The 19,045-nt window shown below is 36.4% G+C and overlaps 3 protein-coding genes across 17 annotated transcripts in view; 2 read left to right on the forward strand and 1 right to left on the reverse strand.

Moving 5' to 3' along the window:
* Positions 1-4,200, reverse strand: part of LOC128022371 (liprin-alpha-2) — an 81,572-nt gene extending 77,372 nt beyond the window's left edge. For 7 of the 13 annotated variants that reach the window (XM_052609858.1, XM_052609855.1, XM_052609854.1 and 4 more), the window contains exon 1: positions 3,203-4,199. In XM_052609858.1, the coding sequence (XP_052465818.1) occupies positions 3,203-3,451 (249 nt within the window). In that variant the 5' untranslated portion in view covers positions 3,452-4,199. Of the gene's footprint in view, positions 1-3,202 lie in introns of all 13 variants that reach the window. The other 6 variants (XM_052609862.1, XM_052609861.1, XM_052609853.1 and 3 more) reach the window with 3 other exon arrangements.
* A 432-nt stretch (positions 4,201-4,632) lies between these two features.
* LOC128022375 (transmembrane protein 183A-like) lies at positions 4,633-8,855 on the forward strand. The gene is made up of 8 exons (XM_052609868.1): positions 4,633-4,844; positions 4,958-5,047; positions 5,459-5,623; positions 5,809-5,968; positions 6,170-6,350; positions 6,421-6,501; positions 6,589-6,744; positions 7,607-8,855. Exons 1-8 carry the CDS (start codon positions 4,781-4,783, stop codon positions 7,790-7,792), a joined length of 1,083 nt encoding a protein of 360 aa, XP_052465828.1. The 5' UTR covers positions 4,633-4,780; the 3' UTR covers positions 7,793-8,855.
* Positions 8,856-9,536: 681 nt separating this feature from the next.
* LOC128022374 (transcription factor EB-like) overlaps positions 9,537-19,045 on the forward strand; it is a 32,610-nt gene continuing 23,101 nt past the window's right edge. For 2 of the 3 annotated variants that reach the window (XM_052609863.1, XM_052609865.1), the window contains exon 1: positions 9,537-9,735. The gene's annotated coding sequence lies outside the window, so the exon portion shown is untranslated. The remainder of the gene's footprint in view (positions 9,736-19,045) is intronic. The other variant, XM_052609866.1, reaches the window with a different exon arrangement.

A 19,045-nucleotide genomic window follows, 5' to 3' on the forward strand; every position in this document is an offset into this window, starting at 1 on the left:
AATATATATATATATATATATATATATATATATATATATATATATATATATATATATATATATATATATATATATATATATATATATTATAATGTTGATTTGGTACATTAACTTTTTAATATTGTTGTGAAAACCGTGATGCATTTATTTTAAAAATAGATTTTTTTGTAAGATTATAAATATCTGCTAAATTAAATTGAATTATTTAAAATAATAATCATAAAAAATATTTAAGCTAAATTTTGAACAGTAGTGTAAGTCAGATACCATTAATAATGCAAAACAGATCTGGAGATATAGACTATTTACTAAGTGCCTCAAACTAAAATCCAAAGAATTGATATAAATACCTTCTCTAGCTTTTCATCCTCAAAAGCATTCTTTGCATGCATCATCTCAGTACCTTATAAACATGACTCGGTTTCAAGATGGACAAAAAAAAAAAGAAAGAAAATATGCCCTTGCACCCAGAAATTCAATCAACACAAGATTAGAGCTTGCCATGTCAAGAAAGTGCTAACAGTCAGAGGTTCAGTGTCATTTGAGGATAAGTCAGGAGTTTTTAATGTAAACGTTATCTGTAAAATACATTAATTGGCCTCTTAGCAACAGTCTCACATGCATCAGATGAAAGGAAGCATTTTGCTTTGAACAGTCCAAGACATGCAAGAAACAAGAGAGGAAGTCCAATTTTCCTCTAGAGACAGTGAGACATCTCTCAACAACAAAAGCTAGTCCTGGTCTCAGCTTACAGGGTTCAGTCAGCGCCTTTTAAACTAGTTTGCAAGTAACAGTCTTAAAATTCTCCACGGGCAGAGAGTTCCTGAAGATTCATATTAACCCGACTATTAACTGTCTGGATGAGCTGGATGACATACAGAAAACTGATAATAAGCTGCTTTTGCATCACTTGTGTGGAAGACAAAATTGGAGGTTGGGAGACAGGGGGAAGGATGAATCGATAAATATCACTTGTGTCCTTGGCACTTGGCGAATGACCAAAAAGAACAACATGATATAGAAGAAGAGACAATAGTGCAAACCATCTACGGTCAGTCCTTTATTATTTGAACCGAAGCTCAACTGACCGCTTAGAGTGCATGCAGTGCTTACACCTCACAAGAAAAAAGTAAATAATTTTGATGCATTTTGTAAAAATGTAAGGCTTTTCTTTAAATTGTAACCTTGTTGCCATTATTTGACTGGGATACAAGCACAATCACCACCACTGACGTTTATGAAACACTGGAAATTCCAGTAAATGATGCACCTTTGTGAAAACAAGAGTTTACCTGGCAACAGCTGTACCACAATGCATTTCCCATAACTGAGTGGGTCTGAGAAACTGCTAAACCCAAAATGAATAACTGATTGGTTTTAGCTCCTCTGCAGAAACAGCTAATCTGGAAACCGGACAACTGGTTTATATAACCATCACATTTGCGAAACATTTCCACCACATAATAACAGTTATTTAAGTCAGAAACAATGGGGAAACTTTTTCTCACTGTCGTATCCATTTGGAAGTATCCATAGAAAGGTTACACAAAATCTTCAACCTTCAAAATTCTCAAGAAATTTTAAAAACAGACCTTGAATTTACTCACACATCAGAAACCTGCTATTTAAAAAAATATGCTATTTTTTATTTTATTTTATTTTTTGCAAGGGAACCAACCCACAGCAAATTAGCTTTCCAAGTCGACCTAAAGTACAAATTGATGACATGGGTGAATGTTTTATATAGAGAGTAAAAAGTAGGGTTCAAGAAATAAAAATCTATTCATTTTAGGGGATTTCATTTTGAGCCATAATTCAGAAACTGATAAAGACAGACTTATTGTGAGCTGCAAGCTTGTCGATGGTGTATGCTCTTGTGGCCATCAGCCAACAGTGGCATTTCAGGTGAAAAAACTACATTATGCATGATCCTGCAAAGGAATCTCCACCAATAAGCCAACTGCACCCATCCACTCCCATGAAGCATGTGTATGACATGAACATATTACAGTATGTAATATGCATATAATCAATAAATCTTATAACTGTTTTTACACACACACAAACACACACATACACACACACACACACACACATATACATATATATATATATATACATACATACATACAGAGCTGAGTAACTAACTACGCGTAACCTGGATCACGTAATCAGATTTCAAACATTAAGCACTTGTAATTATATTAAATTACATTTTACTCGTAATCAGAAAACAGTTATTTTTTTTATTGATTACATAATTACACATTATTCACACAATAGCTATTAATTATTCATAATTTAGTGATTCTCCCCAGTTCCTCTTTTTCATTTTTTATGTACCTTTCTAAAATAGCCTACTGCTTATACACATTCAGTTTTGTGGACATTCACACAAAGAACAGGCACTAGTCTGTAATTACACAGATAACTGAGCCACACAGCATTGAGCGCTGGATTTACAAAAATCGTTTTCATTTTAAGAAGTATTTCAACATTACATCAACAACTGATGAACATGTTAATTTTTATTTTAATTTTAGTTATCTCTCAGTACCAACCATGTAAGAAGACTTTCAAATGCACAAATTCACGTTATTTCTTATTTACATGTAATGCAGGGAATTTTCCTGTATTTATATCTCAAATCCTTTAAATGTATTGCTTTTTAGTTAATTACAGCATTCACAATGCTTAATTTTTAATCTCCCCTCATTAAAGCTGTTAGGTAACTTTGTCCTTTTTTCCAATTTTAAAATGCTTTTTGTTTCAAATCAAAGTTTGTAATGATGTGATTTACCTCACAGCTAGTTTTTTTCTTTTTTTTCTTTTTTTTAATCCCTATGTGGAAAATACTTACAGAACCAAGGCCGATATGTAATTAAGCAGATATGTACTGTTGCACACTTAATACCATGGTTTTCAGTGGCCATTTAACAAACAAATGGGCTGGAAAAACAAATACATTCATGGTAACTATATATATATATATATATATATATATATATATATATATATATATATATATATATACAGTCAATATTGTCACCTTGGGAACTTTAATCTACTATTAAACTTAAGCTAGATATTAATAAAAGGGACATTAAACTAGCTTCTTGCACCGTTTTAAGTTCTATAAATGGAAGTTATCGTGAGTCATTACTTAATTTCCTGTGTACCTGTGTCAGGTGTGTGAGTTTACCTGCGGAAGCGCGGAGTTGAGCTGTCTTTGAAGCACATCTCTCTCGTGAAGCACATCCTGGAGTTTGGTCTGGGACTGGATGAGGGTCTCCTGTGTTTCCCGTAAAGACTCCAGCAATTTATCCCTCTCATCCAACATATTCACCATCAGCTGTTCAAAATTAGACTCGGCATCCGTGCCGTTCTGAGAGCCTCTCTGGGAACTCACCGAGTCCCCCTCATTTATGGTTGGCATCACTTCACACATCATATTGCTAGGTGTTCTATGAAGTCTAAGTCAAATTAGAAATTGATTTGATAATTTTTTTTATTCAGGTTTGAGGTGCACTAATAATATTTAGTGCCATTTAAATGCACATTAAACACGTCCATGTATTTTAAAATTGATAAAGCATCCTCTAATTTCTATAATTGCATCACTGTCTAGATTCATCACACACCTTGACCTCTCTGGTCCATGACTGTCGGTCTTTTCCGATCTGACATTTTCCACCTAGTTTGACTTGGAACTCAATTCATTTCGCTGGACGCTTATCACGGCGTTCTCCAAACGCATATTCCGATTTCAGCTTATTGAACCTCGCGCCCTTCTTTTTAACATCCACCAGTTGACATTAACCTTTCAGAAAACGGTGAGATTCGCGTCTGCCGCATCCTCCAGTCCATCTGCCACCACCACCACCTCCACCATCATCATCATCATCTCACTGCACGGCGAGCCGAGCGAAGCGCTCCTCCCTCTACAAGCTCATTCCCGCTTGAAGCACAGCGATTCCGCTATCTCCACAAACATTCGCCCATGTTTTAAAATATGAATGCACCGAGGCTCTGCTGGACGTGAAGGTTAAACGTCTCCCACGTCGTCGGCGAAAATCATATCCACCCGGCGTGGCTCCGTACAGCTCGTGCAAACAGCATAAAATCGGAGTTTCTCACATCAGCACCATGCAACCACAAGACTGTCATGCACGAGACGCCAGCGAGAGAGATTTGTGTCACGCGCAGCGCGCTCTGGCGGCAGGCAGGTTCATAGAAACAACTAGGATCTATAATTAAGTTGCTATATTGTTTTACTTATTTTAATAAAAAGTTATAAAAGTATTGCTTTTATGTATATGGAAGTTTTCTGCAGCTATTTTCATGAACAAGAGAAAGACAAAACGAAAGAAAGAACTACAACTGTAAGAAAAAAAGAAAAGAAAAAATAAATAAAAACAATACATTTTTTTCCTAATATTTCTGATTAATTTATGTAAAATGAACATAAATTATCCTTGTATATTTATTTGCAAAATTTTGGTACTTTAATTTCTTATTATTAAACTTGCCCTGTGGACTTCGAAACAGCTGAGATGACGTCATGGTTTGTCGTTTTAAACGTAACCATTTGGGGTGTCGTTCGCTTTCTGAGATCTCGCGAGAATGTACGCGACTTTGAGCGTCAGTTCCATAATGGCTGAAGATCCTGGAGGAGCTTTCTCATATTTTACCCTCATTTTTATTGGTTTTTCGTTACCTCTGCTGGGAAGATGGCAGGGCACACTGCCTCGATAAACTTCCAGAGACCCCCGCTGTTGTCATGCCCAAGAAAGGGAACCGAAAACGGCTGAAATTTAGAGCCGAGGATGTTTGTTCGGAGTCAGGTAAAATAGAGCGAGGCGGTCCGATGTTATTATGTGTGTTGCGTATAATAGTCAAAGTCCATTCTTATGTTAACTTAATTTATTGTGTTACTAACTTACATATTTTCTTACAGTTACTGTGGCTGACTATGCCAACGCCGATCCCGCCATTGTGAAGTCGGGAAGAGTTAAAAAGGCTGTTGTTAATGCAATTGAAAAAGAAGGTAAAATTAGAAGTATCTATATAACGTTAAGCCTATTCCCTTCACTTAAGAGGGAGAAAATAAATAAATAAATCTTGATTTGGTAAATAGTAATTCTGACACAGAATCATAATTATGAGTTTTCATGTCATAACGTTAATATGCTTGAGGTCCTGAATCAGACTGCAGATGTGCACTCTTTTACCCTTTATGCTCCTGCCTGTACTTAACAATGACCACAACACCTTTAATTAGCTTAATTATCTGATTCAGGTGTGTTTGATTAAAACATAAATCTCCAAATACAGGCCTGAACTAACTTGGGTCAGACTATTAAGAAGATGCTCTTTTCCAGTATGTTGGATAATTTAGTAGTAAAACATTCAACGCGTCAAAATAAAAAAAAGTACCCCGATTTTAATTCTGTTTCAGTGAAATTACTCTGTGGACTTGAGGCATCCCAGGGTCCTGTGCAGGAAGTGCTCTCCTCTGCAGTCGGTGTGAGTAATGCCGCCCATGAGAGCAGTGATGAACTGGACTCCGAGGAAGGGGATGAAATCAGAGAGTCCCGCAAAAAGAAAAACAAAAGACTCAAAGGTAACTGCAGGGTTGTTTGATCCAGTGAGTTTTCAAACTGGGATTAATGAAGGAACTGAAGGACAATTAAATTGATTGATCACTAAAAAAAAAGAAAAAAATGGGTAATCCCTGTTCTGATGTATTATGATCATATTTGTTTTCTTGAGTTTGAGATTTTAAGTATATCTTATTATGAATGTTAGAAAACAGTCAGAGCCTAGGTGGAGAGGAGTATCCCATTGATATTTGGCTTCTGCTTGCTGCGTACATTCGGCCAGAAGATGTCTGCAGATTTTCTTTGATCTGCAAGAATGCTTGGACGGCCACGTGCACGGCTGCATTTTGGACACGACTCTACAAAAGGTAGGCAGCCAAAAAGTAGTATTAATATGTTTTGCAGGGCCTCTTAAACCGTCAAACAAAGACAGAGTCGAGGCTGCTGAAAAACTGGACAGAACTGTGGCACTCTGTTGGAGTTTTCTCTGTTCCCCATCCAGGGCATTTATGCATGACACTATTCCTCTGTTATATTTGTTTTTATTATTGTTGTTTACCTTTCCCCAGGCACTATAATCTTGATGCAGACCTCCCTGATCGCCTTCAACCAGATTCTATTGCAAAGATGCGTTGTCTTCGAGCCCGTGTGATTTGCTCGCTTTTTCACTTATATGAGCCCTTTAGCTTGCGGGTGTCCAAAAGCCCTCTTCTCCCTGAATCTACGCCTACCACACTCCTCAATTCCAAGGTGTGTAGACGTACTTTTAAACCCATATAAATGGTGGATTTTGGTGTTGATGCCTTTCTTGTTCCCACAGTGTTTGTTGTTTTGGGTCAACAAAGTGTCTGGAAGTAGGTCAGAGGCGATGTGGGAATTCAACTTCAAGTTTGTGAAACTGGTATGTTCACTACATTGTTATAAAAGTAGAATATGAGATTATTCTACTGTTTTAATTTCATCGGCTATTCTTTTTTTTTTTTTTTAGCCAACCAAGGGCAAAAATGGATGCAGTTTGAGTCTTCAGCTCCCCAGGCAGTATAAAGAAGTTCACAGTAATCCAGACTCAGACTGTTATCTGCTACGGGTCACAACTCTCAATTTCATTTTCACTTCTGTAGTGATGGGCATGACGTTAACTTTGGTGAGTGATTTAAATAATGTGTTTCAAATAGTACTTTTACATTGTTGAATTACAGAATTACAAAAACTCTTAGTACATACCGTATTTTCCGCACTATAAGGCGCACTTATAAGACTTTTAATTTTCTCAAAAAACTACAGTGTGCCTTATAATCTGGAGCGCCTTATATATGGATCAAGGCACTCTGTCAAAATGTTGACATTCCCTTTTGCATAGCTCCATCTAGTGGATGCATAACTCAAACCCAGTCAAACGTTTGACTGCAGTATCTTCTATTCTATGCGCCTTATAATCCGGTGCGCCTTATAGTGCGGAAAATACGGTAATCGACACGGGCTTACCTTTTCGTTTATTTCTAAATCTTCAGTTTTTGATTTGAGTTTGAGGATATCAAGTTTGATACTGATTTTGCAACGGGTTTTTATTTTTTCATCTTTTAATGGGGAGTGTGAGTTTGGAACAAATTAAGTCTGCGAGTGTTATCCTCCGTTGTTTAGTTTATGATGACCAGTTTTTTTTTTTTATTTCTCTGTAACCATTTACAAAGTCTGAATGTATGATGCCTAGTGTTTGAAATTCTGTTCAGTCGTAAAAAGTTGTGTAGTGTATTCCAGACTTCAGTAACTTGTTACTTTTTGTGCTTGATGGTACTTTGATTTTGTAGTGCTAAATCTGTAGCCACAGGAACTTTAGCATTGTACTCTTTTTCGAAAGTGGAAGTCCGATCTAATGATGCTTAGTGGTCTAGACCCAGCTGAATTTTCCACCTTCCTTTTTGATGAATGTTTAACTTCTAGTGAAAATGCACGCAGTCATGCTGCGGTCATACATGACAATCAATCACTTGCTCCTTGTCTTTCAGTTCACCATTAATGTGAGCACAGACATGAGGCACCACCGAGTGCGCCTGGAGTTCCAGGATTCGCCAGTAATTCGAGGGAAGAAGCTAAGGGGTGAACAGGGGGTGCAGGTAGTGCTGGACCCTGTCCACAGCGTGCGCCTCATGGACTGGTGGCACCCTCAGTACCCCACATTCTCATACAATTAGACTGATTAACTCCAATCTTGTCAATTACAAAAAAATTTCAGAAGACAATTTGGGCCTGTTTTGACCAGCCCTTAATTGGAGTTTGGATTTTTAGTCTAAACTCAAGGTCTCAAGACAATGTATGTGGAAGTTGACTTCAATAGTCTGGGTCGCTGCCATATTTAATTTGATTTGTTTCACTGTAGAAGTACAGAAAATGGAAGTCGATTCAATAAGTCATGCTGCCATGTTCAACCTGTGTTTTATTGGAGATGTTTCTTCCTTCCTCTTAAAATTGTGGAATATTTCTCCACTTGAATGATCCCATTCCAAGTACACAACAGTACAACCCTCTGAACAGACTCTGCTTTCCACCCTCAGTTTAGAAGGCAAAAATCGGTTCACATTAAATATGGCATCTACTCCAGTATATGGTACGCTTGCCCATTTAGAAAATTCATCATCAGGTTATGACATTTGCATAGTAGGGTTTGCATGCCTCTAATCTTGAATCATGTGTGATTTAATAATTGGTTGTATTTGGGTTTGGTTTTTCTTCAACAGCATTCTTGAGATTCACCTTAATTCTTTATTTCTTATTCTGTCTCTTTGCAAATATATAAATTGCTAAATTAAATTTCCATTTAATTGATAAAAAAAATAGAAAGATCTATTAAGGCAAGACAACTCTGGAGAAGTATAGTGTAAACCATTTGAAAACCCTTTAGCCTGGTGTTCGATTTGGGGGCAAAAAGCTAAGATTGTATGTATTCAGTACTTTCTGTGGGACTAATGAGTTCAGCTTTACTACTGTGCATACTTGTTGCTTAGTTAAATCACATTTAATTGACTGCATCTGCGTGTTGTAGATGAGTGTCTTTAGTTAAGTGAATGTTATTGTTTGAGGAGTTCTTAAATCTATAGATAAAGCCAAAGTTAAAATGTATTTCCTTACTACTTTCAAATCCAGAAGTTGTTTTTGTGATGTAAATTTTGTTTCTTTTTAATTTGAAGCTTGTTTTTGATTTTAGACTGGAAACAAAGGCACTGGTGTTTCACAGTAATAAATAAGACATGCCATAAACACTGTGTTTTGTGTTTCTGTCCTGCATGGGGAAGGAATGGGATCAATACTGACACCCTGTGGGCCAATCTGAAACAACTTCTGAAGCCATCCACTAAAGCACTGCACATGCATACACTGTGTGTGCGTGTGTGTGTGTGTGTGTGTGTATTGAATTACACACGCATATGATTCTACTTACTGGAATGCATATGGACATAAAACAAATCGTGAATACTGTGACCAATCAGAAAGACGTGATCAAGAAATCTGTTTGATTGAGATAATATACAGTCAACTGCTTTGCTGCTTTCCACCCTGTGAAGATCTATTTTGCAACTGTAACCGACTTGACCATATATCCAATAATTTGGGAAATGTAATACCTGTAAGATTATAATAAAAACATTTTATGAACTAATAGGAAAAAGATTCAATTTGACACACCATATTTTCCAACTTCTAAAGCACAGGCGAATTTGTAGTCAAAGAAAAAGAAATCCAGGAAGAGTTTTGTTAATATATGTTAGTGCATTTGACAAAGTCTAACTATTATATTAAAAAATATTTTTAAGATATGATTTTATTATTATTATTGATAAACGTTTACATTAAAGCTGAACTACATTTCCCACAATGCTGCTCTGTGAGCGCTGCGATTGGTGGCTGCGGCTGTCACAAGAGCCTACAGGTGACTGTCGCATCACAGCGAAGTCAGAAAACATCACACAGGGGAGTGAGTTCGGCTGAAATTACCGAGAAGTTGATAACGGTGCTCTTTTGCAGTTTCGCTTCCATACGAATACAGAGGGAACTGATACCAGGTTGAGTTTAAGACTGCACAATTATCGCTCCTTTCCAAAAACTACGTCCCAACTTTGTACTTTCTGACCTTCAGCGGGTAAGTGATACAGTCCACTGAGCTCCGCTCTTGTCTCTAAATAAATCTGCCTCTGCTTGACTTGCATTCATTTCCAGCTTATTCTATAGCGACAATATTGACGTACACAGTTGACATGTTAACAAAAACCTGAACCCCAGTTGATGCGTATACTTTTCCTTTTTTGAACGTCCTTGCATGTGGTTAGAGGGAAAAGTGACTCAAACTGTAAAATGATAAACCCAGTTATGCTCGAAATGATTTTGTATTCTCAAATGTAGTAGTCTTTGCCTCCTGGCGTGTTTGCTATTAAATATTAGATATAAATTAATATATGAAATTAAATGCTGTTCACGAAGTCAGGTTATACATATTTGGACGTAAACGTTTGGTTATTTCAAGTTGTGCTGTATTGTTGGCATACAGCCATATACTGCTGTTTTACTGATACCTGATATGCATAAACTCCAAATATGTATAAACAGTGTTGGCCATATGTCTTATGTAATGCGAACAGCGCAACGCAAGCCTTCACATATGCGTCCCCTATTAAAGTGTAAGCTATTTACACATAATGTACAAATATAGCGCGCAAGTTATTTATAAGCATTAGGCCTTCAAATACACTTCCTAGACTAACTGGGACCATGACAACTTCAGTATAGTTATGTATACAGTTCTGTATTAAAAAGCACACCAAACCATCCAAATAACCTCCATATAGTGTCATTAAACCTATGAATAAAAGGCATATTCAAGTGTATGGATGTCTGTACATGTAAATTGTCGTTTTTAATTTCAGTTAATATACTAATTATTACTTTGTAGTGAATAGTCATTAATTATTGTGCAAAATTCTCTTAATAAAACTCACTATTCTCACTATAATACTGACCACAGGGCTAATGATCTTTTTGAAAGTCTAGCTAGGTGTGTTTTAGCATTGGTTTAGTTTATTCAAGTATCGAATAACCCAGACAATATAAACCGGTATGTGTTTCCAGCACAATCCTGTATTTAGTCGAGTGAAAAAGTGAACAATGTATGGAGGTTTTGGCTCAATGAAACTGATAGTATCACGTTAGTCCCTTGTTTGATTGTTGTTCGTGTTTCTTTGCCTCTGCCATTCAAATTCACGGAAAACGAGAAACGTTTAATCAATGAAGCTGTAAGAAATGGAAATACATTTTGTTAGAGTCATTAAGCTGATGCAGAAATACATATTTTCAGAAACCTTAACCAAGAAAAAAAATACTTGTGTTATAAAAATTGATGTTAAGATAGTTGCATTAAACTTTAAGTTGGATTCTATACAAATAAGTAATTCTGCTTTGTGCCTTGTGTTTTTTACTGAATTCAATGGACCTTTCCAAATGTTGTCTCTGCTGCTTCCTATATACTGTAGTTCAGCTAAATCATCCATAAAAGAACATTTCTGACATGCCAGAAAATCAAGTTCACCCACAGGTCATATCAGAAACCTGGAGGCTTTATGTCTCCTCTCTGATGGTAAGAGATAAACACACGATCCTATCGCAGGTGTGGCTCTGCAGCTTTGTCCATTGCACGCGTTGACACGTTTGACCGGTGCATGTAATCCAATCAAAGTCAGGGTGTTGCGCTGCAGTTATGTGTTTGTTTTGATGCATTTGAGTGCCTTGAATCAGATATACACAGAAAGGAAGACAGTACGACTGATGAAAGGTAACTCCAGAACACTCACCTCTCCAACACACCCATGGACACATAAGCAGCGAGGACAACGGTAAACACATTTGTTGCTGTGCATTGGTGTTTGGGTTGGCTTGCTGCCGCTTTGTTTCCATTACCCTTCCTTCAAGTCGAGCATTTTAGTTGAACATAAACTACACTGACGTTAATTCTAGACATGACCCTGTGGTCTTGTCTGAAAATGAGCTGCTACTGAAGGTACTTTAGTGGAACAATACGTCAGTGTACACAAATGAACAATGTTTTGAATTCCTTCCCTTTTTTATATATAGGCTGTGATGTACTGCAATAGTCAAAAGGAAAAAAAAACAGACTGCTATGATATCAACATTTGATGTAATTGTAGTTCAGTATTGTTTGGTTGAATAATCAGCACATAAATTGTTCAAGCCATAACTTTGAAAAAAGTTGTGCCTTTTTTTGTGGCCAATTCTTGCATCAAATTATGCACGAATAGCGCAACATTTTTTAGATAGAAGAACCCTTTCCTTTAAATGTGAAACCAAATTTTGTTCATCTCTGCTTGTTTTCACAATGCTACTCCGAGGTGATACTTGAAGCTGATGGAGCGTGGAGAGAAGGAGAGAAAGTGCAGTGGGCCATTTAATGCAGCAGCTGTTCTCAACAATGGCATTACTGACTGAGAAAAAGCAGAAAGTACCTTGGACGTGTACAAATACAGCTCTCTGTTCTCTTTCTAAAGCCTGGTGCAAGCATTTGACATATGAGACCAATTGCTTTGGTTGTTACGAAAAATGTGCAGTCTTGATCAGCTTTCTTGCTTTTTGCATTGATTCTTGGCCTTAATGTCTGAATGAAATCAAAATTGTGTTCAATATCTGCTTCTGTTAGCTTGATGGCTTTGGCAGAACATCCTTAAAAACACCCCTCCAACCACCAATCTATTCTGTTTTACTCATAAATACATCACGATATTGAAGTGATGCTGGTTGCAACTTCTGGTTCACACAGACTTTGAGGTGCTTCCACAGTTGCCATTGCTCGGTGAGGTTTTACAATTCAAATCCAGTCATTTCAATGGGGATTGGCGGGATGAGAAGTTTTTGCTAACCAACATCAAACCTCTAGGTTCATGAGAGAACTCTGTGCAGCTGGAGATTTGTAATTTTGCGGGTGTCTACTTGGACAGTTTTATATAACATAATAATTCAATATGATAAAATAATCCATAAAAAGAAGCAGTTTGGAAAGACGCTATTTAGGGTTCATTTATTTTCTAGCTGGCAGAATAGATTTGGATGCGTCTCTCTTCTTTTCATTGTAATTTATCTCATCCAAATGTATTTGTGTGTGTGTGTGTGTGTGTGTGTGTGATTACAAAATTTCACTAACCAACAGTAAATGTGATGGCACATTTAGCTTTGCATATTGGTGTACAGCCCTGTTTAAATTTCATGTGCTAAAATTAGGGTGCAACAAAGCCTATTCTGTCAGTTGTGACCAAAGGTTTATAATTTTACAGTCCAACATTAAAAAGACAGCTAATGCCATACAATCTAACAAGCAAAAAATTGTAACGCTAAAAAAAGACAGCACAGCACATGCCTGCTGCAGGTAATATAGATGGACCCTGTCTAGTGGTCTTTAATGGTTAGTTTACTTTTGCTCTGTTTTTCTTCTTTTCAAAAGATATTTTGAAAAATGCCTATTGACATTTGACATTTGACAGTGTTTCTTTTGGGCATTGGTCCAGTGTTTGTTTTGGACCCCACTGACTTTCATTGAATGGTCAAAAACAGCTGATCTTTTTTATGTCCCACAGAAGAAAGAAAGTGACACAGTGTTCATTTTTGAGTGAACTATACCTTTGAAAGGTCTATGAAAAGCTTGAATGTGATAATTGAAACGCTAAACCTTTGGTTTTTAAAAGTGCCTGATTTGATCTATTATGTAAGTATAATTAATGCATAATAGTTCCATACTAATAGTGAATCAGACAGATTCAGGACCTCAGCTGCTGTTGTTGCAATCCAACCTGAAACCAGACAAGGTGGTCCTGTTCTTATGTACACATGAGCATAATATCCTGTTTGACTTCCACCTCATCTTCACTGTATGAATTAGCAGTGGGTGAAGATAGTGTGATCAGTGGCTTCACGTCTTGGAGAGTCTTTAGGTTAGTTGTTTAGTCTTCTAGATAATCAAAGGTATATCAAAGTGTGCATGGGGAGCATGGAAACAGTAAGGGGTGTACTCAGTGTACTGGGGAATGTGAAGGTCAGGAAGTGCAGAATGATATTGGGTGCAGAAAAGAATCACCCCCTTTAAAATAATCACATTTTGTAGTTTTGCAGCCTGAAATGAAGATTGACTCAGTTTTTGTTTTATCCAGTTCTATGTATTCAGTGCAGCTTATAAAATCCAAGTGAAAGTTATAACACCAACATGTCATAAAAAATAAATAAATACATAAATAAAAGTTGGAAAAAGGATCATCCCCCCTCCTAAAATGACTTGTAAACTCAGTCAAGTGTAGCGAATCACTTTCTCAATAGCAAACAAAGCCATTTGACTTTCAACTGTGATCAGCTGTGGTCATTTTGATAACCTCAGTATGAAAATAGTTTTCTTGGAGCATTTTAGTCCTTGATAGTGACTGAAGCAAACAGTCAACTATAGGTTTCAAGGCACTGTCAGAAGATCTCTGGGATAAAGTTGTGGACAGGCACAAGTCAGGAGATAGATCCAAAAAATTCAAGGGCTTTATCAATGCCTAAAAGCACTGTAAAGTCTATTATTAAGAAGTGGAAGGTATTTGGTACAACACAGACCTTCTCTGGATCAGGACGTCACTCAAACTGGATGAAAGAGCCAGGAGGAAACTGGTCAGAGAGGCAACCAAGAGGCCGACAACAACTCTGAAGCATGACAAACAGTCATGGTCATTGTGTGCATGTGACGACAATATCACAAATTCTCCAAAAATGTGGCTCAAATGGGAGGGTTGCAAGAAAAAACTGTCTACATGTGCAAAGTTAGTAGAAATATATCCCAACAGACTAAAGGCTGTAATTAAAGCAAAAGGTGGTTCAACAAAATACTGAAAAGGTGGTACTTTTTCCATCGTAGTGACTTGTTTTTTGTTTTTTGTTTTTTTCTGACATGTTGGTGTTATATCTCTCACTTGGATGTTATAAGCTAAGAGTAAATACAGCTGGATAAAAAAAAAACTGTGTCCATCTTCATTTCAGGCTTCAAAGCAACAAAATTAGATTTTTTTAGAAATAGAAATATCTTATCACACACACAAACCATGACTGATCCACTGCAAGCAGACAGCTGTATATCTAATTTCTGTTCACCTTCAGCCTTCTTTTCAGTATTTGCAGTACATTCATTAACACTGATGTAAGTGCAGTTATGTACTGGAACTTTGGAAACAAAACCAACGGTTACGGTTCAAAAACAAATATAAAAGTGATGAGACCAATGCTATGCTTTTCCCACCTTCTCCTGCACTGTCGTTACTAAGCAACAGGATAAACAGCTACTTCAAGACACAAACTGACCACGGTTCAGACCTAAATAAAATAAAATGATCGCAGTCCAGGAGGGGCAGGGGAGGGGGGAGAAATCGAACTCTGGTTCGGACCAAGCAATCGAACCAAGTGTCTCTTATGACAGGGTTCACCCACAGACTGTTTACTGACCGTCTGATGCATATTGCATAAAAAATGGGAACTGTGTTTGGGCCTTTTTATATAGATGGCTCTAGGCACTCATTTGCACCAATTTGTGACTAATATGTATATTTTAGGTTCTAATATACACCCATTAGGGGTAATTATTTTTTGTGAGTGTACAGTTGTAAAGCGCTCTTTAAATAAAGGTGATTTGACTGTTGGCACTGAGCTAACATATTGTGTAATAATAACATAAATGAGCGTTAATGAAATTACAGTTGTTAGTTCTAATCTCCACATTGTGTTGTTACCGGAGTGTGCAATGTTTATGTCAGCATCACCCTGTAAATCTCACACGGCTAAACATGGACATGGTTGCTTTCTTTACCCTCTGACTAAGGTCCCAAAGCATCCTGTCTCTCTTTCCCAACCTTTCTCTCTCCACACACATGCCAGATAGGCCAAAGGCGGGCATAGTTGTCATACTGTTGGGTAAATGCTGCTAGTTTTTAGTGGGGGAGCCAGAGAGGGATGTGGATCGTAGCATAAGTGACGCTGACAATCGCAAACAGTGTTTTGCCTCGACCAGCGCTCCTAATCTCACAGCATATCTCGTTTGGCCACGGCTGATCTCCAGGCATTCTTGTTTAAGCCATTGCCAACAAATTAATCCTCTCGTATTCCTCACTTGGGGGTCAAACTAGTAACATTTATTATTATTTTCTAATAAAACGAATGTATCAAATCAAAACGTAAAATGTTGGGGTCTAAAATGACAAAAGACCACCAGTGACCTATGTTTTCTGTCTTGCTGAAACAACCTCTACGTTATTACAACAAAAAAGCAGTATGGCCCAAAACAATTATCACAATAACATTTTTCATATCAGTCAATATCGATAATTATCTATATATATATATATATATATATATATATATATATATATATATATATATATATATATATATATATATTTCAAGTTTAAAGGCAGTTTTTTGCTCCGAAGTGAAAGTTGTAGAAACCAGACTAACGCTTCACATTTTTAATGATTTACACTTTTCTAGTCATTTTTCCTAATGCTAAAAATAAATGTCAATATGGAAAAATTTAGTTCTCAGTATCTGAATGTTCTAATAAGTGATTTTTTAAATCATGAAACAGGTTTGTGTTTCTGACTTTGATGGCGTGTATCTTCAGCAAAGTTTGCAGTGCAGGCTGCAATATTAATAATATTATGTAGGCTATTTTTGTCTCTTAGAAATGCACATTTGACAGTAGCCTTGAGTAACTTGAGTTAGGATGCAGATGTAAATTTATGTTCATTATCAAAAACAATAACATCTGTGAAAATTGTAAAAAAGCATACATTTAATTTTTTTCATACATTCAGATCATGATAACCACAAAACCACACATAGCACCTCGATACCATAATTTTTTTTTAACTATGGTTTCTAGATATTTGTACGAAAATACATTAATTATAAATGCACAAACGCTATAGCTTAATCACAAAAAATACTGTTTATATATATATTCCATTACTCTTAATACACTTAATACGTCTACATTAATAATGTTCGATGTGAATATCCCACATTTTTTAAACAATACCATGGTGCAGTTACAGTAAATCCATGGTAGGTTATTTGTAGATTTAAAGTCTTCTGACTGTATCCTTGCACAGTGTTTCAGCTGTTTCATCTGGCTTTAAACTAGTTTAAATCACATATGCCATATGTCATATATGTGTTCTTCACTGAATTCAAGCGCTTCACACTGGATCTCACAGCGCTGTTTAGTGTCGCGTGTACATCATCGAGTAAATGCATCTGCTCTAGCGATCTCGCGCTGCGCTGCCGTTTGAACTTTGAAGCAGAGCGGATAAATGAGTAGTGCTGTTTCCTTATGCTTTTGGTGGAAACATTATAAAATTACCATTTATTGAACTCTTCATATAGCGATAATTATCATTTATCACCTAGCCCTACTCTTGGGATTCTCCTCATACATCTTAATGTCATGGCAAAATGCATGAGTAAGTTTTTAGTTTCCGCCTGATCAGAAAAGCTGATGGAGAAAATAATAGAAATGCCAGACCAGCCGGTTTAGACATAGTCAGGTTCTAGAAATATCCTTCTTTCCATAGGCTATTGTCAGGAACACAACAGTTCCTTGGTCATAAGCATTGCCTCCTACATGGGAGCTGGAGCATTGCAACAGGCCCGCTGCTGTTCAGACCAATGAAATGCAGTTTTGTCTCTGGCGCTCCTTCTATGGCCCAAAATACTACTGTAAATACATTGTTGTCTGTATTTAATTTAATAAACTGCCTCAGTGTGTGCGCACAAGGCTGGTCTTGTCTTACATGTTGAATGTCAACAAGCCGTTAAAAAAACACTTTGCAACAGTTAGCATCTGTGAACTGTCATTGTTTATCGTTTTAAAAGCCCCCTAGCGAGGTCTCTTTGGAGGAAAGGTCACTTGTTTGAGTGATTTTCAGAGGTCACAGCGCTTGAATGGAAGTGCATGGTGAATGTCCTTTTATAACCCATCATGCACCTTCCAAACAAAGCCACAGAAAAAAGAGCTTTAAATTGATCACAAAATTCAGCCAAGAAGGGAATCTTTGATAGAGAGGAGATTTAAGTTTATCACATCATGACATCACATGACATCACAACTGAGCTATGATGGGCTTATTCATATTAGTTTGGCATCAAATCAGTGATATTTCCCCCCAAATATTTCTGATGAATAAGAAGTTCAAAAGAAAAGCATTAATTTGAAATATAATTATTTTGTCACATTATAAATGTATTTACTGTCACTTTTGATTTAATTAAATTTTATGTGTCCTTGCCAAAAATTTATACTATTAACAAATGTGTTCCTGTGAAATTTGGATCCTGAGGCAAAACCATTTAAGATCCACTGTTATACTGGAAATCAAGCTATTCATAAAAATTCTAGACCTTTAACTATAAGTTGAAACATATGCAGTTTGATCCTGTAATGTCAATCTAAATGTCAAAAAACCCCATTATGCAGAAATCAATTGTTTTTTTATGCACACATGATCTAAAGCAGAGATGGGTATTATTCAGGCATAATGCAATACTCATTTCTTGTCATTAACATCTTAATTCCTCGTAATGCTTAACCCTTCCTATCAGTCTTTGTTTTGTCTGATTGTATTGCATTACTTGGTGTTAGTTGAACTATTGAACTAATTATTGGGGGCAAATCATGGTGTCATTCCTTAAAATGCATCTGACCTTTACCAAGTGCACTTTATGTCAATAATAATAATATTTCATGTCTATTTTTATGACCATTAGGGGGAGACATCTGTTTTTTAATTATTATTATCAATCTGAAAACAGCATTTTTATGTAATGTTTCTTTGGCTTGTCTTAGATCTTAGCTTTCCAGCTATTCACCTTCAATTACATTTGTAATTTAGCAGACCCTTTCATCCAAAGCTACTTTCAAAGCTCAGATTTTTGAAGGAATATTTACTCACCCTCATTTCATTCCAAATCTGTATTACTTTTGTTTTCTTCAGCAGAACACAAAAGAAGATATTTTGAAGACAATTGGGGTCAAAACAACAATGACCACTAATTATTCATATTACACTTAATTATTTTCATTGATAATTAAAAAAATGGTTCATGAGCACCATATCAGCATATTAGAATGATTTGTGAAGATTGCTGAAAAGTCAACTGTCCCATCACAGGAATAAAATACATTTAAAAATATATATTCAAATAGAAATCAGTTATTTTAATTTGTATTAATATTACAGTTTTACTGTATTTTAACCAAATGAATGCAGCTGTTGTGAGCATAAGAGACTTTTGAACAGTAGTGTATGTGAAGGTTTGTTCACCTCCATCATTATCACTATCATGTGACCATATCAGAGCACCATCTACTGTACTACTGG

This window comes from Carassius gibelio, chromosome A11, assembly GCF_023724105.1.
Source record: "Carassius gibelio isolate Cgi1373 ecotype wild population from Czech Republic chromosome A11, carGib1.2-hapl.c, whole genome shotgun sequence".
In the NCBI taxonomy this organism is placed as follows: Eukaryota; Metazoa; Chordata; class Actinopteri; order Cypriniformes; family Cyprinidae; genus Carassius; species Carassius gibelio.